The sequence below is a fragment of the Ornithorhynchus anatinus genome, chromosome 20 (assembly GCF_004115215.2).
Source record: "Ornithorhynchus anatinus isolate Pmale09 chromosome 20, mOrnAna1.pri.v4, whole genome shotgun sequence".
In the NCBI taxonomy this organism is placed as follows: domain Eukaryota; kingdom Metazoa; phylum Chordata; class Mammalia; order Monotremata; family Ornithorhynchidae; genus Ornithorhynchus; species Ornithorhynchus anatinus.
In genome coordinates this window covers 7,127,803-7,148,615 of record NC_041747.1, presented here as the reverse complement: position 1 = coordinate 7,148,615, position 20,813 = coordinate 7,127,803, and the positions used below count along the sequence as shown (strand labels likewise).

Genomic DNA, 20,813 nt, shown 5'->3' with positions numbered 1-20,813 from the left:
CCACACAGTTTTCCTGCCTTTCTATGTAAGGAGAACTTTCTGCCCCCTGCGTGGCCTACACAGTGGGAAGAAAGTAGTTTCCGGATGAGGAAAAGATCAAGGCTCTGAGCTGCAGAGATGAAAGTGCTTCGAGTGGAAGTATAATTGAGGTTTTCAAAATCATGAAGGGATCGGATGCACCGACAGTGGAATTCTTCTTCATCAAATTCCACAACCATACAATTAGGGCATAAGTCGTGGGCAGGCAAAGTATCTACCAAGTTTGTTACGCTGTACTCTCCTGGCTGCATAATACAGTGCTCTCTTCTCAATTTAATGTGATTGACAGGCAGCACTCACTGTAACTTGAAGTTTGAAAGTTCAAAACAAAGAAAAGAGGAAACTTCACACAATGGGGGTGGAGGATGAGCATTTAGAAAATAGGGATAAAATACCTTCTTCCCTATGGTGTGAGACAGTGACTGTGTCTGATATGATTGTCCTGTATCTACCCCAGTGTTTAGCACAATGCTTAGCCCAAAGTGAGTGCTCAATACCATTATTAGGCAGCCACTCTGTAATCAGTAAATACCAGTAGGTTCCAGAAAGATTTGGGTATATTCATGGATAAGCCCTGAATGAGTCCATTAAAGGGGAAAAATTAGAAATGTGCTTTGTGTGGTTGTCCAAGATGGCAAGCAAGTATTTCGTGGTGTTATTGTAGACAGGATACTGGGCTGGAAGGATGAATGGTGAGATAGCTTTTTTGTACATCCCCCAAACCAAAAGCTTTCTTTCACGTGTGGATCTTAGAAATGATACAGCCAGTCGAGTGCTATCCAGGTAAAGAGGGTTGGGTGAGTAGTGAGAATCTGAGCAGAACAGTCTGATAATTGTCACATCACCTTTTTCCTGTGTACGGCTCCTTACTGAAAGAACCATCCCACTTTAAAGGTGTTGAATCCCCTCTTATAATGGTATTTAAATGCTTATTCAGTGCCAAACTACCATCGTTAGCCCTTAGGTAGATATAAGATAGGTCACAGTCCCTGCCCCCATGAGGGCTCACAGTCTAAGCAGGGGGGAGAGAGAACAGATATTGAAAGTTTGTAGGTAACAAAGTGGTTTTCTTTATTGATCAATTGCAGTTCAGCACTCCCCAGGCACCAAATCACTTGGGTGCTTTCCCCTTGCTACCCATTCCCCTCTCCCTTAGCAATGATGCTAATGATGCTATTTGTTAAGCACTTAACTATGTACATACAGTATCCTCCATTAGAACGTTAGCTTCTTAAGGGCAAGGATCATGTCTAGTAATTCTGTTGTCTTCTCTGAAAACAGTAGACAGTGCTGTTAACTGACACATCATTTTGGAGTTGTAGTGAAATTCGTAACGAACATCTTGTGTGTTTTTTGCCTCCCAGCTCGTATTATTGCAATGTCGTTCCCATCTTCAGGAAAGCAGTCTTTCTACAGGAATCCCATTGGGGTAAGGAGATGTTGTTGATGCTAACTCATGACCAATTTTTCTCAAAAGTAGAAATATTTTAACTGAAATAAACTGGGGAAATTTTACTTTCATCTCTCTCTAAATGGCACCTTTAAATCGTTGAGACACATAGGAAAATATCTGCTGCCTGTGCTCTGTCCAGTTCTACTGATAAATAGAATTATTAATCAGTTATATTTATTGAATGCTTACTGTGTGCAGAGCATGGTTTTAAACACTCGGGAGAGTATAATTAACAATGTAACAGACACATTCCCAGTTCACGAAGAGCTTACAGTCCAGAGGGGAAGATAAGTCGTTTCTGTTGATCGATCTGACATTAAGGTTGAATTCATCAAAACGAACGAGAATTTGAGACCCAGTAGGAGATTAATCTCCAATTATATATCTGATAAACGCTTATAGGTTTTGTTTTGCTGGGTCTGCTTTTCTTCCATGGCCAAGCAATCAATGGTATTTATTGAGTGCTCACTTGAACCGAGAGTTTGCATCCCTTCCCATTTCCATAATTTCATTCATCCTGTTTGCCAGTTTTTTTTTCCTCTCATGAATTAGAGACTGGGTTTGGCTTAAAGCTTTTTAACAACCTCTATCCTTGTCCTTCCACTCTCGTAGCTCCCTGGCAGGTCTATATTTATTGATTCTCCTTTCAGTTTATTATTGAAAGGGAAGCAGCGTGGCCTACTGGAATGAGCACGGGTCTGGGAATCAAGGGGCCTGGCTTCTACTCCTGGCTCTGCCACTTGCTTGCCATGCAGTCTTGGGTGATTTACTTCTCTGGAAATTCAGTAAAATGAGGATTAAATAACTATGCTCCCTTCCCCTTAGTCCCAGGTAGGATAGGGCCCGTGTCTTATTTGACTCTCTTATATCTGTCCTAATGAAGTGATTAGCGCCTACTTTCTAAGTGCTTAGTACAGTGCTCTGCACACAGTAAGAGCAGGTCTATATTTATTGATTCTCCTTTCAGTTTATTATTGAAAGGGAAGCAGCGTGGCTCACTGGAAAGAGCACGGGCTTTGGAGTCAGAGGTCATGGGTTCGAACCCCGGCTCTACCACTTGTCAGCTGTGTGACTTTGGGCAAATCACTTAACTTCTCGGTGCCTCAGTTACCTCATCTGTAAAATGGGGATTAAGACTGTGAGCCCCACGTGGGACAACCTGATTCCCCTGTGTCTACCCCAGCGCTTAGAACAGTGCTCGGCACATAGTAAGCGCTTAACAAATACCAACATTATTACATTATTATTACAGTAAGCGCTCAATAAATAAGATTGAATGAATGAAGTACCTAACAAATACCACAGTTATTATTTTTTCCCCCATCTACCTCTGCCTTTCCCTTGTTGATTTCTAGGGAAAACCACAAGAGGGCACCTCTTGCTTTCAAGTGAAACTTGGTGATGAAAGTTTGAGATTGAGTTTAGTTTAGGGAAAGTTTACGGAAAGCTCCTCCTATCAAATAGGGTCCGTCCCCTCTTTCCTTCCTAAAAATAAAATATAGCACCTTAATAATCTTGTGCCTTCATGGGGAGGGGACTGTCATCACTGTCATAAAATGATTGACTACCTCTAGACTGTAAGCCCGTTGTGGGCAAGGATTGTCTCTATCGCTGTATTTTACTTTCCAAGTGCTTAGTACGGTGCTCTGCACACAGCAAGTGCTCAGTAAATACAAATGAATGCATGAATGACTAGGCCCCTCTAGACTGTGAGCTCATTATTAGCGGGAATGTGTCTGTTGTTATATTGTAGTCTCCCAAGCACTTAGTACAGTGCTTTGCATACCGTCAGCATTCAATAAATACGATTGAATGAGTGAATGAAATGATCATAGGGAGGGGGGCTAAGAACCCCAAGCCCCCGAAGGACAAAACTTAATGATATTTATTGAGTGCTTACTCTGTTCAGGACACTGTACTGAATGTTTGAAAGAGTACACTATAGCCGAGTAGATAGGCCAGTTCCCTGCCAACAGGGAGCTCATGTTCTAGGGGAGGAATAGATCCTGTTGTAAGATGAAATGGAAGAAACACTCTTCTCCAGAATCCTGTCATAGAAGGAGGGTGGTAGAAATGCCTCCCAGAATCCTCTTCTGGGAGAAGGGATTGTGGTGGCCATAGGGACTGGTGGCTCTTAGGCCCAGAGAGTACCCAAAGGGCAATTCTGGGTTAGTTCTGGGTTTTGTTTTTTTAAAATGGTTACTTGGTAAAAGACTGTTTTGGTGTCCCAGGAGCAGCAGTAGGTCACAGCCTTCCTAGAGCTCATCCATCAGGGAAGACCTGCTGGTGGTGGTGTTGGTGAGGTGATGGACCTTATATAAATATACTATAAAGTATACAATATAAATGACATATTAGTGTCTGTCTTCCCCCTCTATCTAAGCTTATTGAGTGCAGGGAACCTTTCCTCCCAACTCTGTGGCGTTGTACTCACCCAAGCAGTTAGTACAGTGCTCTGCACACAGTAAGTGCTCAAGAAATACCATTGATGATGATGAAAGGGTCAAGCAATTTCCTAAAACAAGGAAACTTGTTCCTTTTGTTAACAAACCATGCACTTTCCCATCAGGAATACTAGTGTGTTTACTAGGAACGTAAGCTAATGATTCCCTCTCGGTGATGTGGTAACTGTCCAAATTCTGCTCTTCAACTTGGGTGAGAAGTGAATACTCATTCTTTCATTCAATCAATCAATCGTATTTATTGAGCGCTTACTGTGTGCAGAACACTGAAGCATACAGTGACAGCTTTTTTTGTTGCTTTCTAGGAAGTTGTGAGATTTCTGGATACCAAACATGGAAACCACTATAAAGTCTACAACTTGTGCAGTAGGTATATGCGTTGAATCCGGGCCATGATGATACAGTTCACGACCCAATGGAAAGAGCAAACGACCAAGAGTTGGGAGACTCAGGTTCTAGTCCCAGTTCTGCCACTTGCCTGCTGTGACCTTGGGCAAGTCCCTTCACTTCTTTGGGCCTCTGTATCCTCATCTGTAATATGAGGATTTGACACCCTTTCTCCCTCCCCTTTAGACTGAGCTCCATGTGCGAAGGGGACTGTGTCCGATCTTTGAATCTATCCCAACGCTTAGCCTAATGCTTGGCACGTAGTAAGTGCTTAACGAATGCCACTGTTGCATGGCTTAGTGGATAGAATGCGGGCCTGGGAGTCAGAAGGGCCTGCGTTCTAATGCCAGCTCCGCCACATGTCTGCTGTGTGACCTTGGGCAAGTCGCTTCTCTGTGCCTCAGTTATCTCATCTGTAAAATGGGGATTAAGACTGGGAGCCCATGTATCCAACCTGGTTAACTTGTATCCTACCCCAGTACTTAGAATAGTGCGTGGGACATGGTAAGTGCTTAAGAAATGCCATTACTATTATTATTATTATCGTTGTTTTTACTATGATTAGTGTTGGCTGCAGCCTGAGATCAGGTAGGCAACAGGAGTCGCTGTAATCTCTTGAGGATTTTGTGGGGGGGGAGGTGGTAGCCATTGGACCCATTCTGGCCTAGGCATCTCTGTTTGGGCCCACAGGCATTGAGGTGAACAGCTATTTACAGAGCATACAGATTCATGGTGTTGGAGAGGGACTTTGACGGGTCAGAGTCCATCCCGATATGAACACAGCTCTTTGAACTCTGAAAAGAAAAGCCCAAAATTCAGATGGTGGCTTCATATCCCAGAGGACGATGCTCCCGGGGCCTGGTTACTCACTAGAAGTTGATCAAACATTTTTGGGGGGAAGCCTCAACTCTCTAAAATGGACGTGGTCTCCCCACAAAATGCCTACCTTGCTTCCATGGTCCTTGGAGAGTCTGTTTCATCACCACTCCAAATAATTCTTCACAAGTGTCATGAGCTCGGTTATTAGCTGGAGCCAGTAAGACAGTATCTAAATGCAAACTGCCAGAAGATTTTTTTTTTTCCAGTAGAAAAACGGAATTTAAAACCAAGCCCAAACTTTACTTGTTGAATTATTGTCCGGGTTTGAAATTGTTCACTTTCATTTTGTAGGTGAAAAAGACTATGACCCTAAATACTTCCATTACCGAGTGGAAAGGATCTTTATCGATGACCACAACGTCCCCTCTCTAAAGTGAGTTGAGGCGGAAGTTCCCTCTAGACTGCAAGGTCTTTATGGGCAGGGAGTGTGTTTCCCGACTCTGTTGTATCGTCCTCTCCCAAGCGTTTAGTTCAGTGTTCTGCACACAATAAGCACTCAATAAATACCAATGCCTGATAAGGGGAGGGGAGAGGTCTTAATGCCAAACTAAAAGAAAAAATTCATCCTTAACTAGCGAGATCCTGAAGTTCACTGCCAGTGTACGTGACTGGATGCAGCTGGATAAACAGAACATTATTGTAGTCCACTGTAAAGGAGGCAAAGGTAAGAACCCTCTCTTCTTTGAGCTGTGTTTTTCTGGCTCTATCAAGCCTCCTGCCATGAGGTTGTGGTTCTGGCAGAGCTTTACATTATTTTACTCTGCACAAATGAAGACTTCCATTTCCTGGGCATCAGGGATAGGGAGCTCTTGTTCTTCCTCGCCACTTCCTGTAGTAAGCATTTAGTTTTCTGCGACAGTCACTGGCTTAGGGTTTGGCCACCTTTTCTACTCGGTGTCGTCATCTGGTGAGGTTTCTTGGCTGTCGATTGAGGAGATGCATTCCTCTCCCCTCGATTCTGCCTCGGGGCTGGGCCTTCTTGGCAGTGGAGCAACATGCTAAGGATCGGCAGAGAAAGACCCTCTTCCCTCTTCTCGCTGGGAAGCGGTGTTGGCTTAGTGGAAAGAGCGTGAAGCTTGGAATCAGACAGCCTGGGTTCTATTCCTAAAGGGCCACATCGATGTTGTTGGTGGGAATCACGACTGGAAAATGTAGCCTCCCATTGGTGTTGCTCTCATGTAGTTTGTTGCTTCCTCCTTGGCTTGAGAAGCAGCATGGCCTAATGGATAGAGCACAGGCCTGGGGGTAAGGACCTGGCTTCTAATCCTGACTCCACCACTTGTCTGCTGTGTGACCTTGGGCATGTCACTTACCTTCACTGTGCCTGTTACCTCCTCTCTAAAATAGAGATTAAAACTGAGCCTTGTGTGGGACAGGAACAGTATCCAACCTGATTATCTTGTATCTTCCCCAACTCTTTGTACAGTGCCTGGCAAATAGTAAGCACTTAACAAATACATTAAAAAAAAATTAGTAGTGAGTCAGGCAATCTAGGTTCAAATCCCAGCCCTGCCAGTTGCCTGCTGTGAGACCTTGGGCAAGTCCCTTTACTTTCTCAGTTCCCTCATCTGTGAAGTGGGGTTTAAGACTGTGAGCTCCATGTGGGACATTGTATCCAACCCAATTTGCTTGTATCCACCTCAGCATTTAGTTCAGTGCCTGGCACATATTAAATGCTACCCCCCCCAGTTGTTATTGTTATTACTAAGCGCTGGGATAGATTCAGGCTAATCAGGTTGGACACAGTTCGTATCCCTCATGAGGCTCACAGTCTTAATCCCCATTTTACAGATGAGGTAACTGAGGCCCAGAGGAGCTGTGACTTCCCCAAGGACGCACAGTAGACAAGTAGCAGAACCAGGATTAGAACTCAGGTCCTCCGGCTCCCAGGCCTGTGCTCTTTGCACTAGGGCTTGCTGCTTTCCTGAGTTCAAGATGCACGTTTAGGGCAGATGTATGCAGTCAAAAATCTTAGCAGGCTTTTATCTTTTCAAAATCTCTTCTTTGTGGAAGGATGCTTTCATTCAATATAATAATAATAGTATTAAGCGCTTATTGTGTGCTAAGCACCAGGACAGAACATTGGGGTGGTAGTTAGATGTGGTCGCTGCCTCTCAGGTGCTCACAATCTAAAATGAAGCTTAATTTTATACTGCCTTCTAAGGATGACAGTATAGCTTTGGACGTAAACCCCTCCGCTGCCCTTTGGGTGGATTAAAACCTTAATGACCCTCCTGTTGACCCTCTTGATCCTACAAGGACATCAAAATGAGTTATAGAATTACACTCTTGTGTGTCTGGATCATCTGGCGGTCAGACTGGCTAAAGGCTATTTGGGGGTGCCTGCAGCGTGGCTGGGGTTATGGGAGTTGGGGGAGGAGTAGGGACTTTTTAAACAAAAAAACAAACCCCAACTCATTTCCTCCTCTAGCTCTGTTGCAATATTTATAAGTTTCTCCTCAAGTGTCTAACTATGCCACCATTCACATTAGCGGTGAGTGCAAACACGATGTCATCCCGGGCAGTTTGTTGAAGTGGGAGGAGGCTAGGCCTTGCCCTGGTTTTTTCCCAGAGGCTCCTTCTGACTCCGCTATTTGGAGAGCAGGATCGACCACTTCTGTTCAATCGGGCCATGAGCCCTCGCTCCCCGCCGGAGAAGAGATGGTGGTGATCCGGTGATCCAACCGACTCCTCGCCCCCTCCCACCACCCACCCACTCACAGGCAGTAAGAGCCAGGTGACCTTTGGAACATTGTGAAACATCTGAACTGAAAGCCAAGAGTGGGATCTGGAATGACCATGGGTAGGACTTTACGCTTACTCTACCACGATCGCCACTGCAAGCTTTTGAATATTGGAAGCTCATCCCCCCCACCTCCCCCCTCCATTTTAGATCTGGTGGTGCTTCAGAATAATACTAATGATGGTATTTGTTAAGCGCTTATTATGCGCCAAGCACTGTTCTAAGCACTGTTCTAAACTGTTCTAAGACTGTTCACAGGAGTTTACAGTCTTAATCCCCATTTTACAGATGAGGTAACTGGCCAAATCACTTCACTTCTCTGTGCCTAAGTCACACAGCTGACAAGTGGCAGAGCTGGGATTAGAACCCATGGCCTCTGACTCCCAAGCCCGGGTTCTTTCCACCAAGCCACGCTGCTTCTCTTGATAGCATGGGTGTAGCCCTTCTTGAGAGCAGGAGAGAAGTGTGGCCTAGTGGATAGAGCAAAGGCCTGGGAGTCAGAAGGACTGGGGTCCTAATCCCGGCTCTGCCACTCATCCGCTTTGGGACTTTGAGCAAATCACTTCACTTCTCTGTGTTTCAGTTCCCTCATCTGCTAAATGGGAATTGATTGTGAGCCCCATGAGGGATAGAGACAGTGTCCAACCTAATTAGCTTGTATCTACCACAGCGTTTAGTACAGTGCCTGTCAGAGAGAAAGTGCTTAACAAATACTATTTAAAAAACCCCAAAACTTCGATTGCATTTTCCGAATGCATAAGGCAACACCTGGCTCGTTCCAGGGGGCTTAAATGTAGTGGTAGAAGAAAAAAAAAAATTTCCATTTTCATGCCCCTGAAGTCAGGGTAAAAGCTAAAAGCTGTGAAAACTGACCTTTCTGTAAAAGCCATGTCGGATTGCTTCTGATGGGTGTCTCAGACAAACTATCGTCGGGATTAAGTGATGTGTCCAAATGAACCAAAAACATTTTCCTGTCTTTGGAAAGAAAAATGGCATGACTTTTGCCTCTCCCGCTTTTATAATGCATCTGAATTTGCTTGCTATCATCTTCCTGCCAGCACTTAAACTGAAGGTGTGGGAGTGAGAAGAAGCATGGCCTACTGGATGGAGCATGGGCCTGGAAATCAGAAAGACCTGGTTCTAATCCTGGCTCCTCCACTTGTCTGCTGTGTGACCTTGGGCAAGTCAATTCACTTCTCTGTGCCTCAGAGATTTTACCTCACCTGTAAAATGGGGTTGACTGGAGCCCCATGTGGGACATGAACTGCATCCAACCTGACTACCTGCATCTATCCCAGCGCTTAGTACAGTGACTGGCACACAATAAGCACTTAACAAATACCATCAAAAAGCCCCCCCAAAACTGAGGCCGCCCTGTGCTACGTTCTCTGACACCATCCCTTCCATAGAGTGTTGGGGCGGCATTCCGTTCAACAAGCCACACTTTCCTTCCTTAACTTCTTTTTCCTCCTTTTACAGGTAGGACTGGAACTATGGTCTGTATCTGGCTTATTGCCAGCAACCAATTTACAAGTGCACAGGTACGAAACGAACTGTTTCACTGCCGAGGACTGTCATAATTGCAGGAGACGGATGAGAGAACTTGGCAGTGGTAGAAAACCATCGATTAGAAATCTGGAGCCTGGCTGTCTGGCTTCTAAAAATCAAAACATTTTTTATTAAGCTCCTCAAGGATGGGGACCGTACCTACCAACTCTGTTGTACTTTCCTAAGCATCTAGTACTGTGCTGTGCACGCAGGATGTCCTCAGTAAATACCACTACGGCTTGAGTCATTAGCTGCTCTGTCTGTTAGATCAGGATAATATGGCTCATCTCCTTGCTACCTCGCTCACAAGGATTGGGGCACGATTAATGAAAGCAAATCTCAAAGCAGGCCAGCGTCCCAAGGAGCAAAGTTCTCTACAATAAATAGAAAATGTCATTACCAAACTAGAGGAAAGTGCAGTCTTAAAATCAACCCAGTTAGGACCCCAAGAAAGCCCTAGAGAAAGAGAAAGCCATAATCAAGAAAAGCAGCACTGCCTCGTGGAACGAGTGTGGCCCTGGGAGTTCTAATCTCAGCTCCACCTCTTGCCTTGGGCAAGTCACCTTTACTTCTCGGTGCCTCAGTTCCCTTATCTGTAAAATGAGGATTCAATACCTGTTCTCCCTCCCCCATGGACTGTGATTCAGGGACTGTGGATGACCTGACTATCTTGTATCAACCCCGTGTTTAGCACGCTGTTTAATCCATAGTAAGCCCTTAACAAATATCATAGTTATCATTTAGAGCATACTATCCAACATCATTAGCTTTTGAATTGTGAATTTTGATAGCCTCAGTTTTAACTCCCCAAAACAGTGAATGGAATGGTAACTGATGTCATTCAAAAGCGGCTTTGGGAATACCCTCACGAGAAGATTGTGCAGAGAAAAGATTCAAAGGCACACTGTTCTAGCCACAGCAACTTGATTGATGTGTGCCTTTTTTTTTTCCTGTAGGATAGCCTGAAGTATTTTGCAGAGAGACGAACAGATAAAGGAAGTGGTTCTAAATATCAGGGAGTTGAAACTCCTTCCCAGGTGAACGTTCTTTCTTTTTCCATGACATGGGACAGAAAAAAAATTGCCTGTTGAGAGATTCTTCCTCAGGTTCACCTTTTAGAGATCATTTTCCTGTGGCTAGGGCCTCTAGAGGCATTGACCCTGTTTCCTTCCAAGTAGCCTCTTGTGGCTTGGGGATCTGCCCAAGACTTTCCAGGTTTGGAGTCTTCAAAGCCAATTTTTCTTCCCATGAGGAGCCCCCCTGCCATTTTCCTTTGGCTGTTTTCCTTTGGCCACTTTTCCTTTGCAGACTGCTATAAGACAGGCTGATATGCAGCCAAAATAATAGCCCTCAAATCTGCCAAGAAAAACAAAGCTGGGCCTTCCCATTTGCTTCCTTAAACTTCCGTGGCTCATCTGCCTTCTCCATTTTGTTGTTGCTTTTTTGGACTGTGGGCCTTTCCAGAGAGCCAGAACAAATACCCTTAAGATGCAAGTGTAATAATGTATTAATGCTTCATTGATTTCCACCCCCAACCTCTGCAGGAACTTGTTCCGCAGATGGATCCCTTCCCCGAATTGGGTGGCCTAAAGTTGCATTTCCCAAAGTTGAATCTGAAGACACGTTAGATCAAAAGCAGTCGCTTTTAGAAGTTCTAGAAGTTTTCAGGGCCAGAGCTTACTCTCCCCTCCTTCAAAGCCTTATTGAAGGCACGTCTCCTCCAAGAGGCCTTCCCTACAAAGCCCCACTTTCCTCTCCTCCCACTCCCTTCTATATCACCTTGACTTGCCCCTTTGTTCTTCCCCCCTCCCAGCCCCATAGCACTCCTATACATATCTGTAATTTATATTTATGTCTGTCTCCCCCCACCCGCCCCATCTAGACTATAAGATCATGGGCGGGGAATGTCTGTTTATTGTTGTATTGTACTCTCCCAAGTGCTTAGTACAGTGTTCTGCACACAGTAAGCGCTCAATAAATATGAATGAATTGGAGAAAAGATGGGAGAGTGGGCTGTGGAGGAGGATTGAACTGTGGAAAAAGGAAGAATTCAATAGGAGAGAACGAGGACCTGAGATGGGAAATACAGAGATGCCCAGTCTGAGCCATGTGGGTGAAAGGTGAAATTTAGGTCCTTTTTATTTTATGGTATTTGTTAGGTGCTGCACTAAGTACTGGGGTTGGTACAAGATAATTGGGTTGGACACAGTCCCAGTTAAATAGTGAAGGAGTCCCTGGGCTGAAAATGCTAACACAATACTTAAATTGACCTTTCTGGTGCATTGCAGAGTAGATATGTTGGCTATTTTGAGGTCATAAAGAACAAGTACAAGTGGAATCTCCCAGCAAAGAACCCGCTGAAGATTAAAACTATCAAAATCTTTTCAATTCAAGGTAAGTGCCTTGTGTGTGACTTGTGTTGAAAAGAAACTACTGACCCTTAAAAAATCCTTTTAACACACATATATTTAGTGTGCCCATCAGTGAGAGTGACTTCTGCCAAGGGCAGATGGTTGCATGATCAGAGATCCAAAATTCTCCTTTTTCTTTGCACTGGAGGAGATGCAGAATTTAAAGGGAGCTCTCTTGTGCTTTTCCTCAGAAGTTTGAGATCCTCAATAATAATTTCGGTATTTGTTAAACACTTAGTATGTGCACTGTGCTGTTCCAAGTGCTGGGGTAGGTAGAAAATAATCAGGTTGGACACAGTCCCTATACTATAGAGAATTAGCCTCTTGGAGGAGACGTGCCTTCAATAAGGCTTTGAAGGAGGGGAGAGTAAGCTCTGGCCCTGAAAACTTCTAGAACTTCTAGAACTATAGAGCATGGGCTTTGGAGTCAGAGGTCATGAGTTTGAATCCCAGCTCTGCCACTTGTCAGCTGTGTGACTGTGGGCAAGTCACTTAACTTCTCTGTGCCTCAGTTACCTCATCTGTAAAATGGGGATTAAGACTGTGAGCCCCACGAGGGACATCCTGATTCCCCTGTGTCTACCCCAGCGCTTAGAACAGTGCTCGGCACATAGTAAGCGCTTAACAAATACCAACATTATTATTATTATTACTACAAGGGACTCTGCCTCAATAGGAAGGACAACAGGAATTGAATCCCCTTTTTACAGAGGAAGTGAGGCACAGAGAACTTAATTTGCCTAAGATCACAGAGCAAGCAAGTGGCAAAGTTTGGATTAGAACTCAGGTCCCTTGACTTCCAAGCCTATGTTGAATCAGTCAATGATATTTATTGAGCACTGTGTGCAAAACACTGTACTGAGCTTTTGGGAGAGTGCAATAAGAGAGTTTACAATCTAGAGGAGGAGTTTATGCAAACCCTGAATATCCCTTCTCACTAACTTGAAACCAGAAGTTTAGAATCAGTGATATCTTGAATTTTTCATGTTTCCATTTTCCCAACGTTTCCTTGCCAAGTACTTTGTCCTTACAAGTCAGGGAATTATTATCCCCATTTTACAGATTCGGGGGGAGAGGAGGGGGACAAGAGGCTCAGATAAACTCTATATGACTGAAGAGAAGGCTAAAGAGATTGAGGATATCATAACAAACTTCAAATAGATTAAGGGATAGTGCATGGTTGGTGAAAAGCAGAGCTGCCTTCCATTTCTGCTGAGGAAAGGACATTGGGTGGGGTTTCTTTGAAGATAACATTAGTGAAGCTAATCTTTAGGTAGGTGTGGTGAAAAGATTCCTCCCTGAGAGCCCTTTTAATCACCCTTTCACCAATTGTGCTGTTTCCTTTGCAATTTGCCCCATTTTCTCTTAGTATCACTCCTAGTATCACTAATTTCTTCTTCTCTTGATTGCTGGACCACAGAATTGTCTGCAGTGGAGCCTCATCTGAAATTGGGGGTGGCTTCTGAAGTCTTGTCGAAAAAGTAATAGTCTTGGATAATAGTTGGAGGGATTTAAGATATGATCTGAGAAAGGACTTCCTGACTCAGATTTAATAATGTTGGTATTTGTTAAGCGCTTACTATGTGCAGAGCACTGTTCTAAGCGCTGGGGTAGATACAGGGTAATCAGGTTGTCCCACATAAGGCTCACAGTTAATCCCCATTTTATAGATGAGGTAACTGAGGCACAGAGAAGTGAAGTGACTTGCCCACAGTCACACAGCTGACAAGTGGCAGAGCCGGGATTCAAACTCATGACCTCTGACTCCCAAGCCCATGCTCTTTCCACTGAGCCACGCTGCTTAGATCGTATTTATTGAGCTACTGCTGTGTGCAAGGCCCTATACTTAAGGGTTTGGGAGAGTGCAATAAAACAGATACATTCCCTGCTCACTTGGAGACACCTCCTTTGGCTAAGGGTCTCCTTGAGGCTGCCTGGAAGAGGAGGATGGCTAGCTGATGGTTAGAAGTCTCTCCCAGCTCTATGACTCTTTGCTAGGGTCAGGCTGAGCGACTCTCGAGGGGTCAGAGAAGCCTCAAGTTGACCAGTAAAGAAAACCCCACTTTAAAACTCCTCAAATATCTCCATGGTATTGAATGGCACAGGCAGGAATTCTTCATGCTGAGGGTGAAAGTGGGGCAGAGATATTAAGGAGCTGTGGGCAGCCAGGCTTGAGAGACAGGCCAAAAGCCACCACTTGAGGGTCTTTGGTTGGAAACTGTCAAGTCTTGGCAGAGAGCTGGAATGGGCACCGCTCAAAACCACCACGGGGCTGTGCAGAGGAGAAATGAAGGGTTGGAACCCCTCCATCGCTTCATCGAGTTGGGGCCTGCGTTGGTGAGGATTATTTCCTCTTTTCAACAAAGAGGTTGGTGCCTGCTGAGGTGGTGCAATGTTGGTATTTGTTAAGCGCTTACTATGTGCAGAGCACTGTTCTAAGCGCTGGGGTAGATACAGGTTAATCAGGATGACCCACGTGAGGCTCACAGTCTTAATCCCCATTTTACAGATGAGGTAACTGAGGCACAGATAAGTTAAGTGACTTGCCCACAGTCACACAGCTGACAAGTGGCAGAGCGGGGAGTAGTTTGAGGAAGGTTTCACCCTAACTCTTTGTTTCCTTTCAGGGGTGGGAAAGGGTAATGGAAGCGATCTGGAAATCGAGATAATACTACGAAAGCAAGTTGTTTTCCACTGCGAGTGTCAGTCTTCCATAAACTGTAAGGTGAGTCCTGAGACCAAGAGGCAGATTAAATGAACAAACATCAAAACAATGACTGGTTTCCTGCAGCTGCTGAAGTTGGTTTTAATTGGTCGGGTGTTTCTGGGAAGCTTACTGGTTTCACTGAGGATATTTTTTTTTAGTTTAGAAGGCTTGTATAGCACCCTTCATTCTTTCACCCTCTTGTCCCCACCCCAGAATTCCTCAGAGTGGACTGAGGAATCGTAAGACTTTTAAATGGACCACCAAATATTCATTTTAGGTCAACGTTTTCTTATCCCTTGTCTTTTTTGGTGGGGCAGAGGAAGGAGTACTATTGCTACAGGTTTGTAAAACGGTTTGGAAGGTTCCTGAGTGTGAAATATGCTGCTAGGTCTAAGGGAAAGTTTCTCAGTGCCATCACTTAGTATTGTGCTTTGCACACAGTAAGAGCTTAATAAATACGATTGAATGAATGAATCAACTCCTAGCTCAAGCCCTCCCTCCTTTCTGAAACCCCTTCCTCATATCCCACAGACCTGCATTCTCCCCATCTTCAAAGATCTGCTGAATCCTTTATCCTCAAGAGAGTCTTCCTGAACTAAGCTCTCAACTCGCCACCCCTTAAACACTTCAGAACACCCCCATAGCAATACATATCCGTATACCTTGTTGCTTCTCCTAGCTGTAATTTATTTTAATACACATCTTCCCCGCTAAAATATAAGCTCCCTCAACCTCGTTCCCACTCTATACCCAACCAGCCCTAGCCCTGCTGCCAAATTCTTGAATTTTGAAGCCAGCCCACCTGATCCCCTTCACGTAACTGGTGCGTCTGTATCGTTTCAAGTGGTTCCGTTTCCTGTGTCATTCCCAGTTGTTTCACGATGTTGACGCAAACTCAGTCATAATCGGTTTGGAAGGCTGCCCGGTTCTGTGTGGGGATGTCAAAGTAAAATTTCTATCCAGTTCGGTAAGTACAACCAGAAACAACCCGTGGGGTGCCGCCTTTCGCCTAATCGGCAGCGCGGGGCTTCAACTTTATCCACTATTCCAGAGGGAAGGAAGAGAACGTATCCTGAGAGAAGCAGCATGGCGTAGTGGATAGATCACAGACCTGGGAGTCGGAAGGTCATGGGTTCTAATCCTGGCTATGCCACTGTCTGCTGTGTGGCCTTGGGCAAGTCACTTCACTTCTCTGTGCCTCAGCTACCTCATCTGTAAAATGGTGATTGAGACTGTGAGCCCCACGTACGTCAAGGACTGTGTCCAACCTGATTTGCTTGTGTCTGCCCCAGTGCTTAGAACAGTGCTTGGCACATAGTAACAAGTAATTATTATTAGTATTACTAGATGGGGCAAGGGGTGGATGGATGGCTGGTTATTATTGTCATATCCTTTAAGCACTTAGTATGTGTGTCAAACACTGTTCCAAGTGCTGGCTGGGGTAGGTACAAATTAGTTAGGTCGGACATAGTCTGTTACCTACTGGGCTCACAGTCTGTGTAGGCTGCCTGGGAAGACAGGATCAGGACTCAAAGTGCCCTTGGTTGGTGTTGCCAGGCCCCCTGAGACAGACCCTTTCCTCTGCTCCCCTACCACTCTATGTCAGTCTAGAGCATTTATTATGCCCTTCCTGTGTGCAGAGGACTGTATTAAGTGCTGGGAAAGAGTTCACAGTAGAAATTAGACAGGGACCCTGTCTTTCTAGGGCATCCGAATCTAAAAATTACTGCTACTATTTACCGTCCTGCTGATCTTTAAGAGCGGAGGATTCTGGAGTGAGAAAGAAGCATCTTCCAGTTGGAAAGCTGATGTGTTTAGGCTTCTTTGGCTTTGGTGCTTAACCTGCAACAATCACAAAGGATGAAAGAGACCAATTTAGAGTCCATTTGAGAACTTTAATCTTCTTAAAGTCAAAATAATTCACAGCATTGATAGCATTTACTTTTTTAAAAGCAGCGTTAAAATCATTCTCCTTTTAGGAGCTTCCCAAGTTGTATGATGACTGCCCATTCTTCTTTTGGTTCAACACAGCTTTTGTGGAAAACAAGAGGTAGGTTGGAGGGGGCAGAGTTGGGGTGGGGTGGTGAAGCGACTTGGTCATCTTGACACTTATTGATAATGCTGAGGCAATGGAGATGAGCTCAGTGAACAAAAATATTAAAGCTCCATAGAACGGTATCCTTATTTTCCCACCGTCCGTTCACTCCTAAACAACAATGTACAGAAGCTGACTTAGACTGTGAACCCCACGTGGGACAAGGACTCTGTCCAACCTGCTTATCTTCTATCTGTACTGGGGTTTATGTAGTGTTTGACACATAGTAAGCGCTTTACAAATACCCCCGTTGTTGTGCTTCATTGAACTCTAAGGCCTGCAGATATGCAATCCTCCACCTGCTGGTTATGTGATCTTGGGCAAGTCTCTCAACCTCTCTGCGCCTCAGCTTCCTCATCTGTAAAATGACAATTAGATACCTGTTTGCCCTCTCCCGTTAGATTGGGAGTCTCATGTGAGTTGGGGACTGTCTGATCTAACTGTGTTATATCTACCACAGTGCTTAGCATGGGGTGCGGCACATACTGAATACCACAGTTATTATTTGCTAAAGATTTACTAAGTGCTTACTGTGTGCCAGGCACTATCGTAAGTGCTGGGGTAGATACAAGCAAATTGAGTTGGATGCAGTTCCTGCCCCGTGTGAACTTTTTACAGATCCCCATTTTACAGATGAGGTAACTGAGGCACAGAGAAGCAAAGTGACTTGCCCAGAAAAATGGCAGAGGTGGGGTTAGAACTCAGGTCCTTCTGACTCCCAGGGCTATGCTCTATCCACTGAACCACCCCACTTCTCTAGCAAATGCTACTGTTACTATTTTCAACTCCCCTTCCGCTCTCTTGCGTTTTAAAACATTCTGACCTCAAGAGGATGGTTCACTTAAATTGTGACCAAGTTTGATTCCTGAAATAATTTTAAGATAGTCATTCAGGAAGGCATCCAGGAGCAGGGTCAAGCTACTACGGCACAAAGTGAGTGTGGTTGGAAAGAGAGGCCACTTCTACCACCCTTTATTATTCCCCACCACTAATCCTCTTTTCATGGAGGTCCTGTGACAGGGCAGAAGGTAAACAGATTGCCTTCAGCACTCCTACCCTGCCTCTCAACTTTCAGCCTGAAAGTTAATGTTATCTTTGTCCTTTTTAGGCTTTATTTGCCAAGAAGCCAGCTGGATAATCCTCATAAGGCCAAAACATGGAAAATATACCAAGAAGACTTTGCAGTGGAATTACTCTTTAAGGAACCAGAACCCAATTGCTAAAGTCTACGTAAGCTTCATTACCCCTCCTCCAGAGAACCCTACTCCATTGCATCGGACACTGTTTCTTTCTGGTGCCCCTGTCTGTTACCCGTGTCAGGCACGTGAACTCAATTAAACACTCCAAGTGAACTAGCACAGATCTTTTTTTCTTTCCCCTTGACTGATGTCATACTCTGCAATAAGTTGGCACGGCATTCCCAGGCTCAGAGGTCAGATCAAGCATCCTTTGATAAGGAGGTTCATTAGTAAAACATGTTGCTGGGGACTTTCTACAACAGTGTTTCTTTCTTGGCTTTCCCACCATAATTTGCTTCAATCCAGACTTCTCCCTCCTTTTCTGCTGCTGGATGTGTTTTCACAACTCTTATCTCAAAGGTCCTTCCTACTTGTCCTTCCTGCTTAAAACCCACTTGCAAACAGTTGCCCTCTTAGGCAATGCAACCGGAGGCCAAAGTCTGAACAGGCAATCTAAAAGTCAGTTTGGACACTTTTGCATAATCCGTGTTTGTCTCACTTCTGTTAATGAATTTGTTTTTGCCAGTTAATGGTAGGTGGGGATTTACTACTAGAATTTAATGTTGCAGTTGGAACTGGAAGGACTGAAAAGTTTGAGGTTGAGGTATATACAATCAGGGCTTTTTTTTGCCCCCACCATGTAAATATGATCTTGTCAAGGACGGCAGCATCAGAGACTGTTGGGTTGTGATGGGGTGGAGGCAGTCTATGTTGAGATTCCACATCAAACTTACTTCCCGGGAAGTGGAATTTGCCAAACCATCACATTATTATTATTATTACTACTACTATTCTCTCTCTTCCAACCAGCCCTGCCTACCCCATCCTTAACGGTGGAAGCACTTTCCGCTGAGTGTCGATGCACTGATCTCTGGCCAAACCGGGAATGTGAGTTTTAGGCATAAAACCTATGTTGCAGGTGCCAAGCAGCCCCTTCCCAGGGGCTGGCAAATTATGTGGGCAAATTACGAACAATTGGGGGATATTTATTTAAGTGGCTCAACTTGGAGAAAAAGTGAATTTTATTTTTTTAATTTTTTTGGTGTGGTGGTATGGCATAGAAGTATTCCCAGAAACCTCACCAGAAGATTTTTGCTGCCCCTGTAGGTTTCCCTCCCACCCCAATCCACTGCCAGCTTGCCCACACTTATGACCACATTCCCAGGACTGTGACCTATACAGGTTTCCAGAGTCAGATGTGGTCTAGAAGAGCGAGCAAGGGACTGGGAATCAGAAGACCTGGATTCTAATTCTGGCTCTGCACTTGCTTGCTGGGTGACCTTGGAGAAACAGCGTGGCCTTGAGGAAAGAGCATAGGCCTAGGAGTCAGAGGATCTGGGTTCTAAACCCAACTCACCACAGATCTGCTTTGTGACCTTGGGTAAGTCACTTCACTTCTCTGGGCCTCGGTTACCTCATCCGTAAAATGGGGATTAAAGCCGTGAGCCCCATATGGGGCATGGATTGGTCATCTTGCATATACTCCGGTGCTTAGTGCAGTTCCTGGCACATAGTTATTGCTTAAATACTATATATAAAAAAAGTCACTTGACTTCTCTGGGCCTCCGTTTCCTCATCTGTTCTCCTTCTTCAGAAAGTGTGTGAGCCCTGTGAAGGGCAAGCACTGTGTCGGAGCTGATGGTATTGAATCTCCCCCTGTGCTCAGCATGTAGTAAGTGCTTAATCAGTACCACTATTGTAATGGAAATAGTGGTGCTCTGTTCCTTATCTCCACAAACAAATCCTCGTTGTTAGGAGGGTGTTTAAAAGTGGGCTGTCCCCTTGGCCAACGTGGACAAAAAAATTCATTTAAAAAAAATTCCCCAGCCCCACGTGAACTCCTGCCTGTTTTGGCAGTGAGTTTTATTCGTCAGCAGGGCTTTTTATTCGTCAGCAGGGCTGGCTCTGCTTTGCACGTAGCACAATCTCAGCTCATGTACTAGCGAAGCAGCATGGCCAGGTGGATAAAACGTGGGCTGGGAGTCAGAAGGACCTGGGTTCTAAGCCTGGCTTCACCAAATGTCTGCTGTGTGACCTTGGGCAAATCACTTCACTGGACCCCAGTTACCTTCTCTCAAATGGGGATTAAGACTGTGAGCCCCAAGTGGGACAGGGACTTTGTCCCACCCGATTTGCTTGTATCTAGCCCAGCACTCAGAACGGTGCTTGGAACATAGTAAGTGCTTAACAAATACCACAATTATTGTTGTTATTACACCCTTTGTTTTTTGCTATTCTAGTCGGTGGCTGGTGCCAACTGTCTCTTCTAGGACTGTAATCTTCCCATACTTGGGGGGAAAAAAAAACCTCTCAGGATTTATCAATCCTGCAGCCCAAGGCCCACCAGAAATACGGACCTTTAACTCCTACGCATCTTGGTGAAAGTACATTTCGTGTGTTCAGTATGCCGGCTTTGGGCTGCGGTGGGGCAATCTCTTATGAGGTCAGGCCTGGTAAGCTCAGTGTCATTTTCTACTGCTCCCAGAACTAATGGCCCTTGTCCAAGACTCTCTGAGCAATACAGCTCAGACCAAGCAGGGACGTTAGTGTTCGAGCTGAAATGATGTAGTAATAATAATAATAATAATAATGTTGGTATTTGTTAAGCGCTTACTATGTGCAGAGCACTGTTCTAAGCGTGGGGGTAGGTACAGGGTAATCAGGTGGCCCCACATGGGACTCCCATTCTTAATCCCCATTTTACAGATGAGGTTACTGAGGCCCAGAGAAGTGAAGTGACTTGCCCAGTCACAAAGATGACAAGTACAGAGCTGGGATTCAAACCTCTGACTTCCAAGCCCGGTCGCTATCCACTGAGCCTCGGGGTGAAGCTGCCTCAAGAGGAGGGTGG

General features: G+C 44.9%; 1 protein-coding gene across 14 annotated transcripts in view; it reads left to right on the top strand.

Annotated features, from left to right (window-relative positions):
• The window catches only part of LOC100082460 (phosphatidylinositol 3,4,5-trisphosphate 3-phosphatase TPTE2-like), a 37,208-nt gene extending 19,126 nt beyond the window's left edge, over positions 1-18,082 (top strand). For 12 of the 14 annotated variants that reach the window (XM_039914962.1, XM_007668557.3, XM_007668555.4 and 9 more), the window contains 11 exons: positions 1,404-1,468; positions 4,260-4,320; positions 5,512-5,593; positions 5,796-5,884; positions 9,443-9,504; positions 10,468-10,548; positions 11,800-11,905; positions 14,550-14,647; positions 15,501-15,596; positions 16,609-16,679; positions 17,833-18,082. In XM_039914962.1, the coding sequence (XP_039770896.1) occupies positions 1,404-1,468; positions 4,260-4,320; positions 5,512-5,593; positions 5,796-5,884; positions 9,443-9,504; positions 10,468-10,548; positions 11,800-11,905; positions 14,550-14,647; positions 15,501-15,596; positions 16,609-16,679; positions 17,833-17,947 (926 nt within the window). In that variant the 3' untranslated portion in view covers positions 17,948-18,082. Of the gene's footprint in view, positions 1-1,403; positions 1,469-4,259; positions 4,325-5,511; positions 5,594-5,795; positions 5,885-9,442; positions 9,505-10,467; positions 10,549-11,799; positions 11,906-14,549; positions 14,648-15,500; positions 15,597-16,608; positions 16,680-17,832 lie in introns of all 14 variants that reach the window. The other 2 variants (XM_007668553.4, XM_029048258.2) reach the window with 2 other exon arrangements.
• The last annotated feature ends 2,731 nt before the right edge of the window (positions 18,083-20,813 follow it).